Source organism: Cynoglossus semilaevis, chromosome 13, assembly GCF_000523025.1.
Source record: "Cynoglossus semilaevis isolate Cse_v1.0 chromosome 13, Cse_v1.0, whole genome shotgun sequence".
Taxonomy (NCBI): Eukaryota; Metazoa; Chordata; class Actinopteri; order Pleuronectiformes; family Cynoglossidae; genus Cynoglossus; species Cynoglossus semilaevis.
In genome coordinates, this window is record NC_024319.1 from 14,926,363 (window position 1) to 14,948,227 (window position 21,865).

Genomic DNA, 21,865 nt, shown 5'->3' on the forward strand with positions numbered 1-21,865 from the left:
TGAGGGAAGACCAAAGTGAAACTGGAAAAAGATTTCCTAGTTCAAAATACTCCAGATCAGTGTGCCGAGGCTATGAAATTCAAATTTTATGAATAATGCTCTACTGCCAGTTTTGTTATAGGGCTCAGTCGATCCTTTAGAGTTGGCACACAAGCAAAGTGAATAATTACTACCAGCTGCGGATGGGGTGGAGATGAGAGAGAGGTATGTGAATATTTTCCTGTGCAGTGTTTCTGAGAAAATGTAGAAGAACTGCAGCCTAAATGAAGTCATTACTTCCAGAGTAATTCAGTGTAGATTCATGTTTATCCAAGCATAAATCTAAGATGACAGGTCTAAAAATATTATTATTATTAGATTAACAGCTGAGGCACTCGGGTGCATTTTATCTGAAACGTCTGCTTCCTCCCAACACCTTAGTGTTACAGTAAAGCTGAACGGATAGAACTGGAAAACAGAAGATCTCAGCTGACCACATTATAATCAACAATATAGCAAATCATCATACGGCTGGCTTTCGAGTTATTTCTGAATTCCCCTTCCTGGTACACATCTCACACACACCCACACATGAACCATAACCCTCTATCTTCTGTATCAAAACAGCCACTGAAACCAAAACACACCTCCCCCCCGCCCCCCACTTTTTTGAGTCTCTGAAGTGAGTCGACTCGTTTGATGAGCACAAGATGATGCTCCTGACGCTGCCTCTGAGGAAAAACCTGCCATTGGTGAGTGGGTTGGACCACAGATGTGACCGAGGCAGAGAAGGAGGGAGGTGGTTGGAGGAGAACGGAGCAGGGTTGGACACTTTGGGTAATGTGTGGATTTGTCAGACACAGAGGAGGGATAAGGGCGTGGTTGTGGGGGCGGAAAGATGGGCGGGGGGTTTCCCCTGATTATTCACGGACAACAATCGATGTGGGTTTTTCTTAAGTGGCTCACCTCCGATAAATCTTGCAGAATGAGGAAGCTTTCTTAAAGAGAAGTGTTCGTGACACATGAACGGTTTATCATGTGTAGGCAGTGTCACTCTGACTGCTGCCAAATATGCTTGCTCAATCACACACCTGGTCCACAAACATCAAACATTGGAAACAGAGACGAACGTCAGAGCTGACCGATGGTTACGGTCAAATGTTTTGAGTTTGTTTTCCCGAAGCATGGAGGAAACATTGTCATCACGCAAAACCAGACGTTTTTCGGCCAATGCATGAGAATGATTTGGGAATCCCCATCCCATTTTTTTCCTTCTTAACTCCTGCCACCCCCTTTTGTCTGCTGCAACTGCTTTATAGGTCCCACAGGGGTCAACACAGATCCTCTCTTAGACATAACAGAGAGGGAGACTGTTTGAAAAATCCACATTTGATGTTTGAAAAGACATCAGAGGGGCACAGCACCCAGATTTTCTTTTTGTTATACGTCAGGACCCTGACAGGAGGAATAGAAGATCCTCCTGTCCTCTGAACTCTGGAACAATACTACCAGCAACCCCACAAAGCCACTGTCCCGCCCCGTCCCTGAACACACGTCTCCGTCTCTGTAATCCAAACACACCATCATAATCCCCAGCTATCACCCAGTTCATCTAGCAGCCGAGGAACAGCATGAAAAAGCAGAGATTTAAAGTCAAAGGCTTGAAAGCCGTCTACGGCAGACAGGGAAGACGTTGAAGACTACACCTGAGAGAGAGATAGAGGATCAAAGAGGAAAAAATATCTTAGATCAGCGAAACAATAGAGACAATGAGAAGAGGAAGTGGCAGAAAGAGCATGTCTGTCTCTCCATTAAACTGTCACGCATATTCTGAGGAGAAAAGTCATATTTGCCCAAAAATATGGCTAACATCTGGGAATCGATCAGCTCATAATACAGGCGATTTGTAAGAAAAAGGATCTTTGGAGGCTGCTATTCTTCCGAGACGTCAAGCGATGGCTGGATTTCATGCTGCCTGAGGCCGAACACAATAGGAGGTTTTAAGTGTACAATCTACACTGCCATGACAAATTCTGCAAAAGGGAGTCAGAGTTTCTCCCACATGAGGAAAGATCTGAAAGGATACTCCAGGTTTTATGTTTTAGGCAATGCCACAGTACAGAAGCAGTGTAACATATGAATAATTAATAAGTGTAGTATTTGACCAGCCTAATCAGCTGACTTTCTGCTAATTAAACACAAGTCCAAAAACCATGTTTATCTTCGAACTGACTGGTGACATCAATACTGTTGCTCTCTGAGTAACTAATCTAGTGTGGGCTGATTATTATCATCATTATTATCTCTTTTAGGAAATATTGAGCCAATCTTCATTAAATATTTTGATTTGTGGCTCAACTCCCACAATAAAAATCAAAAGACTTGTGTAACCATTATTGGAACTGGATTTGTTAAACTATTGCAATACATCTATAAATCATTCTGCTCGTTCTTTCACTGTCATAACAACCAGGGCTGTTAGGGCTGTCTGTGTTTCCATTTCCTGTCTTGTCTGCTGGGTGGCGTCACTGTGATCACCCTCACCTGTGTCTGTCATTAGTCTCACTGGCGTCACCTGGTGCCCTGGGTATATATACCTCCCTCACGCTGTCTTTCTGGGAATGTTGTTCTTTAGCTGTTGTGACTGGTCTGTTCAGGTTGTGTTCCTAGTAATTTAAGTCAAGAAGAGAATTCCATGTCCATGATGTTTGGAGAAGAGCCCGCCTGAGTTCGGTGTTTTATTCCAAAGAAACAAGTTGTTGTTGCTCATTCAGGCTGTTTGAAGAACCTGCCTGCAATCAATCGATGCTACATTCCTGTGTGCTGTTGTTGTTGCTCACCTGTAAATAAATCACCTGCTGCACCTGGAGAGAGTGGTGCAGCATTTGGGTCCAACCTGCTTCCTGCTTTGCCCTCACGTAACAAGGGCACTGCAGTCATTTACTGCTAAAATTATATTAAACATGATTTTCTTTAATAGCAATAGTGCTTGAAAGGCTTGTGAAGTGCGTGTGACACTCTTTGTAGAGGAGGAGGAGCAGGGGGAGGGGGAGAGGGTGTTAATGGTTCTTTCTGGTTAGTGCAGGTGAGTCTCCTGTGGGTCCTCTGTGCTAGCATACAATTGTCTCCTTATCTACTTCCTCCCTCCTCCCTTGCAGACACCGTCTGTTTAGACTGGCACTTACCCTCACTCTCACTCTCTCTTTTTATGTGCCTTTCTTTCATGATACTACAAACACAATGCACGGCAGATGACATTATCCAGTTCCATGGTACACAGTCTAAGGGCGCAAATGTAGTAACACATTTACCTATTGCAAGAGCTTTTATCATTCTATTATTCTGAATTACATTTGTAAAACAACTGGGACAGATGTCTGTACCTGCGGTTGCACGTCTGCATGTAAAATGTTCGCCTATCGTCATAGTACAAAAGACGTAAGATTGGAAACAGTCTGCAGGAGCTGTTATCAAACATTCCTCTTCATAAGGAACCTGACGTTATCAAAAGAAATCATTGAAAAAAAAAAAAAGATCACAACTGCAGACAGGCCAGTCACAGCCTTATAGCACTATACAGCACTATAAGTAGTGTCATTTCTGTTTGCACGGAGGATCATTTTTTCAATAGACAATCATGTGGCCTGACTTGATCACAGAATTATATACATTTATTGACGATATTATGAACTTTTTGAAAGTGCTCAGGCACCGCACTGGTGTGGAGAACAATTTTGATTTGCTGAATGAGAGAACAAAAGGTTTGGTGCACTAATTAACTAACAACAAAAGCTGCATTAATGCTGATCTGAATTTAGTGACAAGACTCATTCAATTCAAGACAAAAAAAATAGTCAAATTTGTTCATCCTGTCACTCCCCAGTGACTGTGCTGAGTTCACTGCCAATATGTTTCACTTTTAAGTGGTTTCTTTAACCGCTCCTCCGCCCCCATCTGCTTATCATCTCCTAACCTTCTCTTTCTGATCCTCACAACTCTTTGTTCACTTGTTCAGTGGCAACAGCCTCTATTTTCTCTCGTCAAAGCCCCCAGTGATGGTGTTATCAGAGAGAGAGTGGATCTCTGTCTTGTGTTGTGTCTAAATACAACCAGCCAGGGAAAAGCAATAAATTTCTCTTCTCCTCTGGAAGAAGACAGAGCCCATATTTAATAAGGCTGTCGTACTGTTTGTCCTGCTGCTGGTAATGTGTTGCCATTGTCAGAATGAGAGCATTGGCTTTTAATTATTTTATTTTTAGACAATTTTTGTGTTATGTGTGTGTGTGTGTGTGTGTCCACAAACTCACCGTCATTTGGTAAAGCCACTGGGTACATTTCTTTCAGCAGGGTTCCAAGTGTGTGGACTTTGCCTTCAGGTGAAACGGGTCGGAAAAGTTTCTGGATGAAAGGCCTGTCGCTCATTGTCTGTATTTAACAACAAAACAAACAAAAAAAGAAGAAGAAAAAAGGGAGTTGGAATATTCATTCAAAATGTTGTACTGGCATTTTATTGTAAGAACAATTCTGACTAATTGAGTCATTCAAATACTCCATGACTCGATTCCTGCATTAATTTGGGTTAAGGTGACAATATGTATGTGTCCGTTTTACAATCGTGCAAAATTAACACACACTCGATTCCCTTCTCAATGTGAACAAATCAATGTTGAGTGTGCAGTGAATTGCAAATTAAAAGTAATTGGAAATAGGTGTATTTGCTGCACTTCATCTACTACTGGATCCAATACTGTAGTAATTAATACTAGTGTTACACAGTTTAGGTGACATGTTTAATGGTAAAAGATTCATTTGCAAAGGAGGAAGTGGTGTAAAAGCTCTGTCCACTTTCTTCTTCACTTATTGGTTTATCAAAAACCTCTAAAACGTCACCTTTGCTGTAGCTGCCAGCAGTGCTAATAGTGCCAGCTGTTTTTCACACTCTTTGTGGGTAAAGGTCATTAACTGCCATTTTTGCCCTCACCCTGAACAATCTCAGTCAGGCCTGAAATCAATCTTAGCAGAGGATGGACAAAGCAAAGGAAACATTTGAAAATAAGACCGTACAACAGGAAGAAATGGGGGAGAGCCACAGTTTAAGAGGTCAAGATTGTAATAAAAAAGAAAACCATGGTGCATTTAATTGATAACAGTGGAAAATGCATTGACATGCAATCGGTATCTGGTGTTCAGCAACACTTTAACAGATGTTACAAGCTGTGCTGACATGTTTTACAGATCGGAATAAGCCTGGAAATGATTAAGTTATGCTTTTGTACGAATCTGGCACGACAGTCAACCCCTACCCAAACCTAAAACTCCTTTGACTCAATGAGTAAATCATAATGCGTGACATCCTCTATTGTTCCCTTTAAAAAAGAAATTCCCGCTTCCTTCTGATTGCTCCAGTGAGACATGATGACAAGGGTCATGAAGATGGTGATGTTTGAGAATTCTCCCAGCAGCAGTGAATGATTTCCTCGGGTTAGTTTTAACTTTATAGCGTACGTCACCCTTCCCATCAGAGTTCCAGTATGTTAAAAATGTGATGTCCTCATGAGCCACTTATCACTGGAGGTCATCTCAGATCTTATCAATCGGTGAAAAAAAAAGTTCTAATTGTCCTTAAACCAATCAAGTCACAACGAAACAGCCTAACGAATGTGACAGATGCAGGAAACATCCTCATGACTAGTATTTACTGATCAACTGAAAAGCCACAACATTCCATGAGTGAGAGGTACAGGAAGCACGGTGGGAAATTACCGGCACACAGCACACAAACATCTAGTAAACTATTTGCAGAGCTGGTGGTGTGCAGACTGTTACTCCAGGGTTTAAAGATGGAGAGTCTAGACATTGTGTATAAACAAGCTCAACAAGAGGTGAGATTCTCAGGGTATTGGTGAGTTTGTGATGCATTGATTCTTCCTTTCTTCATAAACTTGTATAAGCTGCAGGTAGTTGATTACTAAAAATACATTTTTGTAAATTATATTAATTAAGTACAGGCAATGTAAACAATGATGTCTGTAGGCCAAAAACATCAACAGACCTTTTGGAAAAGAACATTTATTTAGCTAACGAGCAGTATTTAAAATCAGTATGTTAGAATTAGTTAGAATTAGAAGTTAGAATTATGTGTACCTCACTTAAGAGCAGATTTTCTCTCAATTGCTGTCTCTCCGTAGCTTTATGTGAAGTTCAATTACTGTTTACACAGTCAGGAAACAATATGTGCACTGTGGTTAATTTGACAAATTCTGTCCATGTTGCACAGCACTTGTAATGATATTTTGGGCATGTTTAAAGGCACAAATCTGATGAAAATAGCAGCATCTCTGCCAAGTATGACATGAAATACAAGATTATCAATAATAATGTATCCGGTTTAGGTCTTCAGAATTCCATGTTTGCACATTGTTTTGTTGGAGCTTACACAATCATTGCACGTATGCACATATATAAATGCACATATATACATACAGAAGTTATGTACTGTTATGTACTGTTTATGTGATTTATTTAAATCCTCAAACCGAGCCTGTTTGAGGGTGTTTTGTTTGTAATGTGGAATTTAGGATACATTTTAACTCTATGATAAATAAAGGACTTAAATAACGTAATGTCCAGCAACCTCTGGGTCTATTCACATTCAAGGTCAAGGCTGTGAATTGGTGTGTATATTTAGCAGTTATTTTTCTTAGAGTTAATTAAAATTTCAGTTTATCAAATGACGAGGGACTTTTGTACAATAGGCAGCACTAACAAGGTTCTGAATGGCAGCAAACAGCACCAAATGAGTTCATTGGATTGCAAATTGGAAGAAAACTGTGGCATCCAAGGCAAATGTGGCCGAGACATCCAACCTGAGGTGTCAAGCGGAGAGTCTGACACTCAATAGGGTCTAATCATGGAGCCCTGAAAAGGAAACCAGCCAGTATGGGGATCAGGTGACGCAGTGGTAACTACACACCGCAGTACCAGGCGTGGGTGAGCAAGTGGAAGGTGGCACTGAAGGTGTGAGACTCTTGCTCAGGTTACAGAAAGACTGAGTCACTGGCAGGAAGCACGATGTTTCGTGCAGGATCGGCGGCGGCAGCCAGAACAGAGAGAGTGCGCTAAGTGACAGCTACTTCTTTGCATTTTTAAATAGCCAGCCATCAATAATTGAGATTGTCACCATACAGAGAAGGAGCTTTTGTTCCCCAGGGGAGAGAAGCATGATACTGCTTGGATGGAGACACTTTCTTTTCAGCTGGGGTGACACCTTAGCTGGCACAGCAGCACATGGCAACACAATGAGTGTGAGGTGTCATTAAGATACAGGTGAAACAAGACGGCTCGCTCTCGCTGAGTGAAAAGAGCGGTGCAACTCAAGACATCTTCTAATTGACGAAGGGGACTCAATCCGCCTAATTGATGGTAAAACAATAGATATAGACGGCTGAAGGGGTGCAGCACCGTCAATCAAAGTGAGTTTCCGAGACGTGAGAAAGGTCAGAGAAAGCATCGCCATTGAACTCTGAGATCGTCCATTCGGAAATTAAAACTTCAACCTCTTCATTTTACTGGAACCATGAAATACACACCTATGAAGAAAAACCATTAAAGGGGTGCTGAAAAAAAAACACTAAATTATTTATCACATGAACATTGAGTTGCTACATCCAATTGTAAACTCTTTCAACATCAAAACATCTCTAGAATGTGGTTTTAAAAATGGTTTGTGTTATAACATGGATGTAAAAACTAAAAAAGAGACTGACATAGGAAATGGCTGTGCCTGGATATGCACATCTGCACACACGCTCCAGTGATATATATACAGTAAATGATTATAAACACAAGACATTTTGAAAGAGGTTGGTCACATTAGTATGGAATGAGCTAGCGCCATCCTTCCACTGTGTATGGTCTATGGTCACTATGGTCTTAGTGGCCATTGACAAAACAGCAGTTTAGCTAGTATTTTTCATGTGTTGTTTTACAATGATAGTTACAATATAACATTGAAATTAGTACATAAGAACTTTGACATGGATTCCTTCAGCTATTTTCAAATTAGACTGTACAATGTTTATTTGTTCTTTTAGCTCCTTCGCACTTCTGACTACTGTAATTTGATTCATGTTTCTACTCGAAAAAGTAGTACTGTAATGGTAGCAAGCACCTCTTCCTGAGAAAAGATCACCTGTTGCCCCTGGCATGATTACACACACAACTGTTTCCAGCATTCCCATGTTTTGTAATAGTCTGTGTAGTCACCTCCTCCCCCTTGTCTTACTCAACCATTACAAGATACCTGAAAGGCAATAAACCTTACATTCTTCAAAACAGGCCACTTCCACAGCACCACAACACAAAGGTGGGCGGAGGTGAAGTGAACGCTCTTGCATTAGGGTTTTGTGAGAAATGGCTGAGTCACAGAGCGGGAAGAAAGAAGTCTACCTGTCGAGCATCAACGCAATTCTTTGAAGGAGGATAATTTTCACTTTCCGTGCAGCGAGACAGTCAGCTGCCCTCTGGCTATTTTTCAACACAGACTCGTGTCCCCGCCACAAAAGGCAAAGGAGTTACGGCAGCTAAACAAGCTCCGGAGCCAAAGGCGTGACGGACTGATGCACACACAATAATAATAAAAATAACACAGACACACACAGTAGTAAAAAGTTCAGATATAAGATACTGAACTGGCTCATGAAATGTCAACATACCGTATCATCTATGTGGGTGTAAACACACCCACATAGATGAAGCCACAACTACATAGTTTTGTTTTTAAACTACAAGTCATGTAGTATTTTACATATTTTAAAATTTTATCAAAACAATTGTAATATTATATGGCAAATACATACTAATTTGTGTTGCAATGACAATAAAGAACCTCGAGTCCTTGATACTGAAGCCCAATATATAAACCACTAATGTTGCGTAGGCCAAGTAATAACATTACATACATTTGATATAAATATTTATCTTAAAATTCTTATATTTTATGTTTCAATTCATTAATTAAACAGACATTTTAATTTATTATCACTGCTGTACAAAATATTAATCATAAAAAAACATTTTTTACAGTGAATGTTTTCATATATCAAACTAATTATTTAATGTTACCTTATGTTATTTGAATGATTCATTTGTTTTCTCTATATTTTCTATATTTAAACCAAGTACAGAAACTGAAAATATTTTAACAACTAATCACTGAATTGCAGTGATTAGTTTGACGCCAATTCTGAAACTATGTTTGGATTGAAACATGTCACAGATGTGTATGTAATAATACCAAGGAAAAACTAAAGAGGGAGTCGCACTAATTTTATCCTTCTGGGTGAAGACACACTGCCCCCCCCCCCCACACACACACACACACACACACATACACACAAATGTGTCGTCCATGCATTATGAGTTGCCTTCGTCTCCATAAGGAGCACAGGCCAGACGGAAATGAGCCCTCTGTTATTTGGACTGAGTGTTGTCATTAATTCTGTCTGCATCAAACACAGCACATGTTATTTACACTAAATACCACAATCTGGCTTTGAAGGACTATGTGCATGCCTGTGTGTGTGTGTTGTTCTGTATTAGGGTGGACCCTCCTGCTAAGTCATCCACGGTGACTTCTGATGTACAACAGCTTTGTTCTTTTCAACTTTCTGCGCCATTTTTTAAACAACCTTCTCCAGGTTTTTTACCCGTCGTGTTGGGTCTCGTCACAGCGCTGTAAGTTTCTACACAACAAACACGACTTTCACAGAGCTGCAGTGGTTTGAGAGCAGCTCTGTTCTTTTGATTTGTATTTTGATGAGAAGCTCAGCTCTTTGATTAGAGGGTAGTTTATTGCAGAGGGGAGTTTATGTTCTAGTTTTTCCCATCACTGCTATTGGTAAAATATTAAGATTTTACTTATTTGTTACTCAGTGACAAATGAACCACAGAAGGTAAGCAATCAGAACATGGAGTGGTGAATAAATCCCACAAATGCCACTCCATGTATTTTTAAGATCATAGCGAAACAGATTGAGTTCCCACTCCTCTGCAGACTTCCCAGACTTTCTTCTCTGCTTGTAAATATTTAGCAGCTTGTCAGATGCAAACCACAACATCTCCAAAACCATCTTAGACTTTTTCAAGAATTATGATTATTTTCTCCAGTGTGTTTGGAAATCACACAGTGAGGGCAGGAAGACACTTTGATGCCTCGACTGTCACGAAAACCCAACTCGGCTTAAAAATGAGCGTGGAAACTTGTAGTTGCAGCCTTGAAAAAAGAGCCTGAAACTGAAACGGCCTGGGTTTCTTCTCCCCGCTGGCACTTACGTGGTTTTATAGCTGCAACAAGTGCATGTCTGAGAGGGCGGGCCACATTGGTCGGCCTGCATGTTTCAGCCAGCCACTTTAAAGACTTATGTTTTATTACTGAACACAAGAATGTTTTTGTAGAAGTGTAAAATGGTTTATTTACACCCCAAAGATGTGAAAGTAAAAACAAAAACGTTTATGAGGTTTCTCTTTTTTTTTTTCCACTAATTTTGTAGGCCATGACAGACAGCGGTTCCTCCGCCCTCGTTGTTGTGCAAAATGTAAAATGCAGCCATATGTGGAGACCAGGAGGTCACATTCACAACTTTATACATTCAATAATAAATCAATATTGATGGTGGGAAGTTACCAGGAAACATGATTACAAAGAAATCAGTAAGAAAGGAAAATTCACTCCTGTCAGTCATATCAGGCCAAAATCTATTTTCTCTTTCATTTTCTGACACTACTCCATAGTACATGTTGAGACAAGCCTTCAAATTGAACTCAGGACTCGGTGACAGTGAGGGGCCTTTTGTGTTGTTGTGATTTGAGATCAAGGCTTAGCACGCACAATCAAACGCTAGACTCAAAGCAGACTATAAACATGTTTTTTTTTGTCACAAAGATCCAGATGTTTTTTAAATCTTTATTTCTTTAACAAGGCTAGATGCCACTCTCCAGTGTCCGGAACGATTAGGGACTGAACTTAAATTAATTCCTTCAGTCACTAGACTGGGGGCTGTCTGATTAATCCTGTCCACACTTTTTTGTAGCTTTTCCCAATTTGTGTAAAACCCTTCCCGCCACCCCCTCCCCATCACTACTGCCCTCCTGCACTTTTGCTCTGAAGCGTTGCGAAGTTTTCCTTGTTGTCTGGCTTCAGGCGACCTGCTAATGTTTTCCAGGCGGGAATCAGTCGCTTATTCACCGTCTCGATTTCTGTTTTATCCTTCTAAAAGGGATTTTCACCTGAGTCAGTGTGAAGATGTAGAAATTTGGCACAAACATCTGACATGAGGACACTTGTCAGCCTACTCTGAAAACCCCTCATGTTCACCTACAACTTATTCCATTGTGGACTCACAGTACATGTAAACTAGAGCGTTTCGAACTACGCATGCACACTTCAACTTTATCATCTACAGAGGAACTGTAAACTAACAAACACATCAGCAACAAAAACAGTTTTTATTCTGTTACTTTCACATTATTTTATTTTATTTTTATGGCACCAGAAATTATTTTAGGAAGCTGTTAAAACTATGATGTGTCCACAAAAATAAATGTATTCACAAAGAAGACTAGCTGTCAAACACTTCCTCACATGGTTTAAAGCACAAATACCTTGTATCGTTGTTGTGGAGGTAAAACAAAGGTGTGTTGTTACTTATTTGAGTGACGACTATGTTATGAAAAGCTGACAGGGGAGGAAATGCTGTTCAATTAAGTGAGCCGCAGCCGGGAAGAAAAACGAACCTGAAGTCAACCCGAAAAAGCACCTGTTTTTATCAAACTTCCAGCGGCTTTACGTATGTTTATTGTTATACTGAACGGGCACAGTGTCTCATTTCACCGCCAAAGGGATGTCACAATTATACAAAGGGTGTTTCACCTAGTTTTCGGGCGCCATCTACTGGTTGTTAAGTGACACCAAAAAATCCAGAGCACAATCTTAAGAGTTAAGAATATTATCAAGCACCTATAAAAGGCAGGTTAGCTTTTATTTCCTGCACTGCAATATTGTCCCAGTCAGAAGACACAATTGTTAAACAGAAGACACTCACGAAAGCTTCTCCTTGTCAGTTCACTGTAAAGTTAATATAATTTAATATAAGGTCCATTTATGCATGTTTCACTACCACTGCACTCACTGCGTACACTTCACCACAATAGTTAGTAAATTAGTTAGTAAATACAATAAATATGTACTAAAATTTATAAATTCATAGAAATGACATTATAATATTTGGGTTCTGAAACAACTTTAGGTCTTTGCACTTGCACTTTAAGAAAAATGTGTTTTTTAATATAGACCACTTGGTGGTGCAGTAATTGAAATGAAAAAAATTGAATGGCAAAATAATATATAGTTTTATGTTTTGGGGTTTTATACTACTACTACTTCATAGTGTAAAATAATAATTAAATGTGTGCTGTGAGGCATGATACCGCCTTGAGTTCTGTGTTACCTGGTATATCCTGAAGGGGATGTACCTAAAACCTTCCTCCTCTGTTGGATATTCCATCAACTTCCTGTTCATGGCCCAGAACTGATCAAACTTATCTGTGTCAACACAAGAATCACACACAGGTAAGTCCTCTCAACCAATATTTAGGCTTTCCTAAAACAAGATGAAAACCACAAATACACACATCTGAGGCATATACACGCAACTACAAACATGCTCATTTGAAAGCATGTCAACTTTGTGTGTGCTCAGCTTTGTGTGTGACCTCCCTAGAGGTCACACACAAAGCTGAGCAGCTGTATGTAAAACCAGATCTGGTGCTTTCCTTTTTACAGTGAAGCTCACACCAAGATATTCTGGTTGAAGGACTGGTTTCACAGCCTCCCTCTCACTTTCACACAGATCTTCTAAAAACATGCTATTTGCTCTTCGGAAACCAATTCTCCAAATTAGCACAGACCTCAGCACTAAGGACGAAAGTAAATGCTCACTGACTTAGAAGAAATGGCAGTCAAAGATTAAGTCAAGGTGAAAACCCTGGAGGAGCAGCTGGTGGGTAAAAGTGTTTATTGCTGCCTGTTGTGATCAGCTGTTCCTGGAGTGATCAGCGATCTGAGAAATTTTACACCTTTACAAAAATTTTACACGATCTTTGGAATCTATCTCATCTGTGTGTGTGAGATGAGTATGAGTGTGTGTGTGTGTGTGTGTGTGTGTGTGTGTCTCACCGTTCTGTAACCCCATCCACAGCTGTTTGTGATCTTTCTTCTGCATGTCGTTAATGACTTGACTCTTGTGCTTGAGGGCATCGGCCTCCTTGATGCTGGACATGAAGTGGGCCTCGACCACAGTGTTGGACAGGCAGTGGAGCAGGTCCCGATCAGGGAAATTCTGTCACACATTCAGAAGAACATTTCTAATATTTTGAAGAAGCAGATGAATGGTATCCTGTAATTTCTGCAGATGTGGCAGTCACTTTCTTCACTGTGTTTTCTTTTAGTATAAAAGTTGATTTGACTGCTTTATATCTTGTAGAATTTCTTTCATTTAATTTCTTCTTGTCTTCAGTGTTTCATCTCATTCAGTTCTTTCCTGCAGCTGCTGAGTTTAATTTAAGTACAGAGACTAAACAACCACTGTGCCCTCCAACAACTTCAACTCTCAGTACAAAGTTTTCGCCTCTACTGAGACCAACTTGTACCACATGTCTGTTGTCTGACTCTGATAATGGAAAAATTAAAGAGGCAGCAAACAACTTTCATGTCCTCAGCATTTCCAGGTGTTAATAATAGTTGGTCACTGTTTTAAAGATTTCTCCTCACGAGGAAGCTGACCTTCCACAAGTAGTACATTAGAACGAAGACGTGGCTGGATTTCAGTTTTTAAAGTATGTGTTAATCAGGTGTAATAAATATATATTATCTTGTATGTTGAGAGCACACACACAATAACTTACTTTAAAGTGCACAGTGATGCTCCAGGGTAAGACGGTGTTGAAGGCGTGGAGGTCGAAGAGAACCCCGATTGGATTGTGCCTGCGATTAAGTGGCACCAAGAGGAAATAATAATAATAACAACAAAGAGTAAAATCCTGTTAGACATCATTGTCATCATTAAATGATTCATTACCTGACATTAGTTTACGGCCTCTGAATTAAAAGTGTCAATCTTATTTTTATCTGGCAAGTAGGTTATGTTTTTGGCTGCATTTGTCCGTGATTGTCTGTCTGGCCGACAGCCTGTCTGGTTGGCTATCTGTCAGCATCCATAACTCAGAAAGTGACAACAAGACTCAGATTAAAAAAGTTCTGGGGAACTGGGTCAAGCCTGATGAAAAAGAATTATCATATTATATTATAATATTTCACATTATATTATATTATATTGCCAATGTCAGCTCTTTAAGAGGATCGCTGCTATAACTTTTATTGGTAAAAAAATGATGAACAAATGCAATTTATTTTGATACCTTTAAGAAAATTGTGTTCTTTATAACATCTTGTCATAGTGAGGCCACACAGTGAAACAGACTGATCTTATCTTAACCTTTTATAATCATTAAATTTACTCCTTTCCTTTTTTTTATATGCTGTATTAGACTCTGGGAACATGATTATTGTTGCCATTCTTACAGCTATTATAAAAAATCCATTCTATTAGTACATTTGCTTTTGAAATGCACTTCAACATTAGTTGAGAATGTGCTTTAACAAGGGGATAGACATTTGTTGTCTTAAGTTTGTTAAAATTTGACATGATAATATATAGTATCTCATTCAAAAACCCACTGACAACTTTTGTTAACTTTCAAGGGGCGCCATCTTTTAATACTAATGCTGTTATCAAATTAACATATAGTTGTAAAAGTATCTAGACATGTAGACCAAAGATTTTTGATGGTGAATCAAATTATCCGAAAAAACTGAACGATTTCCAAAGGTGAAGAAATGCTGACACCTTGTGGCTGAATTGTTCGTGCCGTCACCCAGAGAAATTCAGCCAATCTACCGTGAATGACTTGAAGACACATAAGCTGTTTTCTTACCATTTAAGCGGTGTTCCTTCATACTCAAACCACATCTCCCCAACGTCCTCAGCCTTCATCACTTTGAGGAAGTGTTTTTTCACTTTGTCTGTAACCAGAGTCAGGTAGCTCACCCTGGGTAACAACAACTATTAAAGAAAGAGAGAGAGAGAGAGAAACAGAGTAAGTAACAAGTTATCTCTAACCCTGATGAATAACAGGAAATATTTTTAATATCTCGGCATAAATTTGTATACAAATCTTAAACAGTGTCATTTTACCTCAAAGGTTGTGTGACTTTAAGCTGGCCCACAGAGAATTTAATCAGCCAATGTGTTATCCAAATTTAAACCTTCTTAAAAGAATCTCAACATTCCTAAACTTTTAATATTGAATTTGGTCAAGTGGCTGTACCATGTTAGATTTTACAGGATTTATTGACATGAATGTAACGCGACACCAGGAACTAAGGAGGCTTCATTAAATTGATTAAAAACTGCATAATCCGACCATCTGATGTTTTGTGCAAATGTTTTAGTAAATCAGTCAACTTTTATACAGTGTTATATATTGTGTATGACAAAAGTCTAACTTTCTTGTAACTATTCTGGGATGAGAGATATAGTTTTGTGACTCAACCATGCAAAAAGGTTTTTCTTCTTTGATAGTGGCCACAGAAGATATTGCACATATGTGATTTGGAACAACACAGGATTCCCCGCTAGACATGAGGCACCCTGTGCATCCTTCATCGATACAATATTGATGGGCAGAATCATTAATAAATTATACGCTCTCAGATGTTGTGGTAGTCATGTGAATTCGGAAACAAGTTACACTCACATAATACGGTTCCGCCTCTCTCTCAGTGGCCTCATCCTGATTCAGTGTGAAGCAGGTGGGGATCCGGCCGAACCAAACGTCTCTTAGCACATCCTTGTCATCTGCCATGCTGCTTCGTCTCCCGGTGGTACATAAAGAGTTAGTTTTTTAGACACTTGCACAGACGTCCAAAGACAGGCGCCTTTCTGCTGTCAGCATCACAACAATAAAAACATGAAGCACAGTATTAATAAAACTTTTTACAACATAAACATACAGTACACATTCGTACAACATAAGCTAGCACACATTAACAGTCCATGTGTTGTAATGTCTCTGTAGTATCTATGTATCAGTGTATTACAGCGAAGTAATAACTCCGTAACAGCCCTGTAATAGGCAGAAAAATACCTCCAGGACCACCACACTGACTCCACGTCTGTCAAATTACGTAGCTGTAAAATAAACACTGACGTTAGCTCTAGGGCTAAGTTAGCTAACTTAGCTCAGTAGAAAAACATGCTAGAGAAAGGGGTGAATCAATACAAGGTGTAGCTGTCTAATGTATTTTTCCTGTTGTTCGCATACAGTTATGTCTCGAGTGAGAGGAAGTGACGGTGAAAGGAAAGGGAAAAGCTTACTTTCAGTCGGTCTTGAGCAGTGAGTTGGGATGCAAAGGGCCGCCAGTGACGGTGCTGTCATTCTCCTGCTGTCACCGGAAAAACAGACAAATTTTCTTTCGTTGTAAAACAACGCCCCCTGGCGGCAGAACAGTAAACGTTTTAAATCCCGTATGTGTTACAATCGAAGTACGGTAATTTCAGAGTGTTTTAAATATGCTCTTGCTGTTAGGAATATATTAGCATAGTTTCTTTTGTCTTTAATTATATCTTAATACCAATACTCAATACCTATTATTTTTTATAAGCTAATTGTATTAATATTTTAAGTGCAAGTATTACTGTATTAAGTGTTTTGACTAATGGAGCGCTAACGTATGAGTGCTTTGTCGCTGCTGGTTGGTTTACCATGATGTCATCGTTAAACCAATCAAACCGAAAGAGGTCCAACCAGCCAATCACAATCATGAAATAAGCCAGCCTTCTTCCGCAGAGGCTACGGGGAAAACAGAGCACAGCAGGAGATTGTCCGTTGAAGTCTTGTTTTGGATAAAAAATGGAGAAACGACTGGATACAGATGACATGGAGACGCGCCTACGGGCACTAGAACGTCGAATATACGGAGAAAGAAGAATAAAAAGTGGAAAACCCGTCAAGGTTTGAACAAAATCATTATAAACGTAACAAAAATGGTGGCTTCTCAAAAAGCTAGCTAGCAATTAGCATAGCGATAGTTCGTCAACATGGACATAGGATAAGGGAAACCAACACCTTTTTGTGAACATTAGTTCACCAGTTTTTGTTTTATACAATTTATATTTGTTCGCGACAGTTATTTAAAGCTAGGTTACATTAGCTCTTAGCATAAATGATGCCCCGACTCCATTATTGGCCTCCGTATTCAGAATCAATCAAGTGAACAGACATGAAAAAAATATGACATAACAGTAAATTAAGAAGACCACAATTTAAACCAATTAGAATTTGTCTAACACATTGCTTATTACATATCAGATGTCTAGCAAGCCATACTGATGTGTAACGACAGTTGAAATGTGTAAATATTATACTTGTTTAAAATGGGGACACATCCATTATTCCGTCACAAAAAAATTCCACCCAAGAAAGAAAAGAATAGTGTTGTCTCTGTCACAGAATCATGTGATGATAAATACAGACAGTTCACAAATGGGGCATTGATTCAGTGTAAGTTGCATGGTTTTAACACTGCAACAATGTGTCTAAAAGGAAGTTTTTGCTGCTAGATTATGAATGCAAAAGCTAAGTGATATCATTGGTCTTTGTCTTGCAGTGTGCAGATTCTTTGTCACGAATCCAGGCAGGTTTGACTAACATGGCTAACAAAAGAGAACGAGTGAAGATACTGCACAAGAAGAGTGAGTCGAACTTTGTTTCTTTTTCTTTAAATACTATTAAATACTACAGCAACCACCTTAGAATGCCTAAATAACCTTTTTTTCTAAAATGTGTTTTGTTTATGGATTCATGTTCATTTTGTGCAGTTGAAGACCTCGTGAAGTACCTAGATCCCCAGTTCACAGACCACATTGCTATTCCTGATGCCATGAAGCTGGAATTCATTCTTGCTGGTGAGCACATTTTTTTATAACCAACTATAAGAGCTTAAAGCTTATTTATTACAATGTCAACATCACCAATTAATTGTGTTGTAAAAACCAGAATGTTGTTTATTTGTCTTTGTTGTATACAGAGGAGGATTTTCTGTATTCCCAGGCTGCTTTGTTGGAACAGGTCAGCAACCTACAGCCACTCTTGGACAGCACCCACATTAGAGGTGAGAAGTTTTGACAGAACACCAAAAATGAAGCTTTATGATTTTGAGACATCAGTACTAAAAACAAACCTGGAAGATAAAATGTAGTTCAGCTGAATGATGATCCTTGTTAGTTATTGATGGCGATTTTGAGAAAGAGCTTTATCGACAGTGTATAGTTAGTTCAAACTGACACATGCCATGCTATGTTTCATGGTGATCACAGATGTTCAAGAACATGCCACGAAGTTGCAACGTCTATCACAGCTTCACATTAAAGAACAGGTAATTTTATTGTACTGTGTCTATCTGTCACCATCTTTTCTTTTTTCTTCCTTTTGTTTTTTCCTAACCTGATGTTGAATGTGTGTTATTTCATAGGACCAAACAGAAATTCTGTCCCAGGAAGTGAAGAAGCTTTTTGAGGAATACAACAAAATGGTAAGTTTTTCTTTTTACCATATACTTTACATTAGAGAAGAATACACAATTATAACTCTTTTCAGTCCATTTGTGTCTCAGGTCAACATTACCAAATGTAAAGTATTTGGTAACGGCAAAGTAATTACTGTATACATATGTGCTGTAATGAATAATGTTTGTCAGTTATTGATCAATAATATCTGATTTGGCAGATGTTCCTGTTGTCCAAGCAGTTCACCCAATGGGATGAGAACCTGAGGAAGATAGAAGAGGCCAAAGGCATTCGTCCAGTGGAATAATTTAAATTACTATTTACTTGTCAGAAAGATGTGACCGTGTGGGTGACTATTCCCAGTGATAGAGATTGGACCAGTGTTTCTACTTCAGTGTGGTGGGACAAAATGAACCAAACGATCATAAGTCGTTCAACGTTGTAACCTTAATGCCTGTAATGTTTCGTCCCATTTTTGGGAGAGCAGGGTTGTTTCTATATCCTTGCACATTAATCTATTTAAATTTTAGCAGTTTTAAATTACAAAAGGAAAAACAGGAAAACAAGAAATGAAAAATACACAATTGTTTATCAGTGCTCCATCTTGTATTTTACAGCAAATGATGGGTTGCAATTGTTAAGTATGTAAATGGGTCTTAATTTAACAGTATCAAATTTAATTATATTCATCGTAAAGTTAAACAATATGGAGCATTATTCATGTATTAATGGACAGAGCAGGACCCCACCTCTAACACAGGTGTGTTGAGACACAACTACATCAATAATGTGTCTTTACCAATAGTTACAGTATCTGTCACTCTCGACTTTATAAAGTGAACAGAACAGGACTGAAGTATACGAAGTAACTATTCATCATTATCCTAATAACCTAATGGCACTAATTTAGTTTTAAAAAGCTTAATTTCCCAATTGGCTGAAAGTAAAATTTGTGCAAAATAAAGAGTTGAGGTATAGCTGGAATGAATATAAAACCAGTTCAAACAGCCAGAATCTTTGCCTGATTAATTTTGGAATTGTAAGTATGGCTTAATGACAACAAACATCAACATTCTTGTGGTCAAGTGCTGATCATTGGATTTACTATTGGAATAATATAAATAATGTGTAATTTTTCCAACAGTACATAATAGTACAAAATTAGACATGCTTTGTTATATTAGTTTATATGAAAGTCACAGCGGTTTCTAGGAACACCAATACACATACAGCACTTGCTCCCATGTAATCCTTGTAGTGGTCTCATTTAGCCTACAAAGGCTGCCTTGATCTTTGGTCGAAGAAATGACTGAAAAGTGTGTCTCACACGGCACAGTGATGCTGTTTACCTTCCTTTTATGTCTGTATATTAAATTGTTCTATTCAAACAGCTTATCTATATACCTGTCATAAAACCCTGTTTGACAATTCACACCTTTTTGGATGAATCAATTGGTTTCTGGCTTAATACACGAATAACTTAAAGACCCTCTTAGCTAGGACTATACCAGTGTACAAGTTATTTTTTTTATTAATCCTTTAGTGCATTTACATAAACGTGTTACATTCACAGGTAATTTCTCTTTGTTAAAATATATATATATATATATTGATAATATATTATTACTATAAGCAAATCTGTACATTATAATCTGCCCAATTATATTTTTGACCACCTCATATCCAAACCATTTCGCAACCTTGTGAAGATGCATCCTCTTGACCTAGTGCACAGGTAATTTGAGTTATGTTGAACCAACTGATTACTAGAGGCACTAGCACAGGAGTGGGCAACCAGTCAAGAGGCTAAGAGCCACAATTTTTGCTGTGTTACCGCCACATGATCTGCTCCTTAATAATCCCTTATTAACTCTTCCACTCTCAAAGCTTCCTGTATACTTCTCATCTGTGCAAATTGGGTTTTCCCTAAGTAATTTGCATCAATGCCCATTGGCATATGATTCACATAGCATAGCGTAAAAAAAATTGACATGAACGTAAGAGCCGCATGTGGCTCCTGAGCAGCAGGTTGGCTGTGCCTGCACTTGCAATAGAACACTGACTACGCTGTGAAAGCATTTATGTTAAGATTATGTCATCGTGACATTTCCTTGAAAAGCCTTTGATGTAAGCTAAGTTCACCAGCACAATCATAATACATACAGAATTCAAAATCTCAGTCGTTATTAATACTAAAAATGGATGGCTGTGGCAATGTATCGCCAGTAAAGAAGGAACCAAAACAGTTAAAAACTTGACAGAAAGTCACTGCAGACCTCGACATGGATGCATCTGAACTGGTGTTAATCTGTCAGGTGTTGTTCCCACTAATCTGTCCTCCAAAACTCTGTAAGCCTTGCATCTGTCCTTTAATTCGACAGCATTTGAGTGAAATAGCCTCTCATGGACTAAAGGGCAACTTGGCCACACTGGTCGTTTTATGTGAACATATTGTGTACAGGTATGTTGAGCACATCATGGAGCATGTAGATCCAGTCCTGACAGAGTGGCATACCAAGCTGCCTCGGATCCTCTCAGTTGTAGATGGCAACCAGTGTTTTTTTGGTGTTGATGAAACGTATGTGTGGTATAACATGAACGCCATCCCATGGTTTTTTGCTCGCTTCTTTGGATCCTCTCCACTTATTCCATGTCGTGCCCTTATGGAATATGAGCTGCTGGTTGCTAAAGAAGTAACGGCAAGAGTCAACTACTCGGTTGCAAAAAAAATGAAATCAAACACCAGGCATTTGAGATGCAGGTCGTACGAGTGCAGCTGCATCACTTATGAAACTCTCCACGAGATGATTGGGCCACTTCGTAAAGCAATGCGATGCATGTTGCTGCACAAGTGTCACTGCACACGTGCACTACAAACTAAAAAAGTGGAGGAGAGCAGCACTGCCGCCCTCCGAACAATCAAAGTGAAAAAAAATCACAATCGTACAATACGCAAGGGCAAGAGTATTGTGATTTACTCGACTTCAACATCATCGCTAATGGTGATTATGTCGGAGGTTGCACGTATTCAAACACACCCCACGTCGGAAAAATTGAGCAACAGGGAAGATGAAGGTGGCAGGCAGGTGAACTTGCTCATGGGTGATGGTCTAAACCTTTTTGAGGACTCTGAAGAGCACACGGAGGATGCTGCACACCTGTCTTCTTATGATGAGAACAGTGCATACAGTGAATCACTGGCC

At 39.1% G+C, this 21,865-nt stretch overlaps 2 protein-coding genes across 4 annotated transcripts in view; one reads left to right on the forward strand and one right to left on the reverse strand.

The window, feature by feature from the left end:
• The window catches only part of atg5 (ATG5 autophagy related 5 homolog (S. cerevisiae)), a 24,689-nt gene extending 7,893 nt beyond the window's left edge, over window positions 1–16,796 (reverse strand). The window contains exons 1-8 of one of the 3 annotated variants that reach the window (XM_008323803.3): window positions 16,473–16,796; window positions 16,243–16,286; window positions 15,853–16,040; window positions 15,031–15,158; window positions 13,942–14,020; window positions 13,214–13,376; window positions 12,486–12,580; window positions 4,287–4,404 (exon numbers count right to left, since the gene is read on the reverse strand). In XM_008323803.3, the coding sequence (XP_008322025.1) occupies window positions 4,287–4,404; window positions 12,486–12,580; window positions 13,214–13,376; window positions 13,942–14,020; window positions 15,031–15,158; window positions 15,853–15,960 (691 nt within the window). In that variant the 5' untranslated portion in view covers window positions 15,961–16,040; window positions 16,243–16,286; window positions 16,473–16,796. The remainder of the gene's footprint in view (window positions 1–4,286; window positions 4,405–12,485; window positions 12,581–13,213; window positions 13,377–13,941; window positions 14,021–15,030; window positions 15,159–15,852; window positions 16,041–16,242; window positions 16,287–16,472) is intronic. The other 2 variants (XM_017038064.2, XM_025061348.1) reach the window with 2 other exon arrangements.
• Window positions 16,797–16,921: 125 nt separating this feature from the next.
• On the forward strand, window positions 16,922–20,092 carry dctn3 (dynactin 3 (p22)). Its single transcript, XM_008323801.3, has 7 exons — window positions 16,922–17,109; window positions 17,765–17,849; window positions 17,976–18,062; window positions 18,185–18,268; window positions 18,474–18,532; window positions 18,629–18,688; window positions 18,883–20,092. Exons 1-7 carry the CDS (start codon window positions 17,008–17,010, stop codon window positions 18,967–18,969), a joined length of 564 nt encoding a protein of 187 aa, XP_008322023.1. The 5' UTR covers window positions 16,922–17,007; the 3' UTR covers window positions 18,970–20,092.
• The last annotated feature ends 1,773 nt before the right edge of the window (window positions 20,093–21,865 follow it).

Excerpts from the sequence above, each read along its gene's own strand:
- dctn3 (XM_008323801.3), top strand. The coding sequence starts at position 17,008 with ATGGAGAAACGACTGGATACAGATGACATGGAGACGCGCCTACGGGCA. Across the intron at positions 17,850-17,975 it reads GAAGATACTGCACAAGAAGA|TTGAAGACCTCGTGAAGTAC; the intron begins GTGAGTCGAACT and ends CATTTTGTGCAG. Across the intron at positions 18,269-18,473 it reads GGACAGCACCCACATTAGAG|ATGTTCAAGAACATGCCACG; the intron begins GTGAGAAGTTTT and ends TGGTGATCACAG.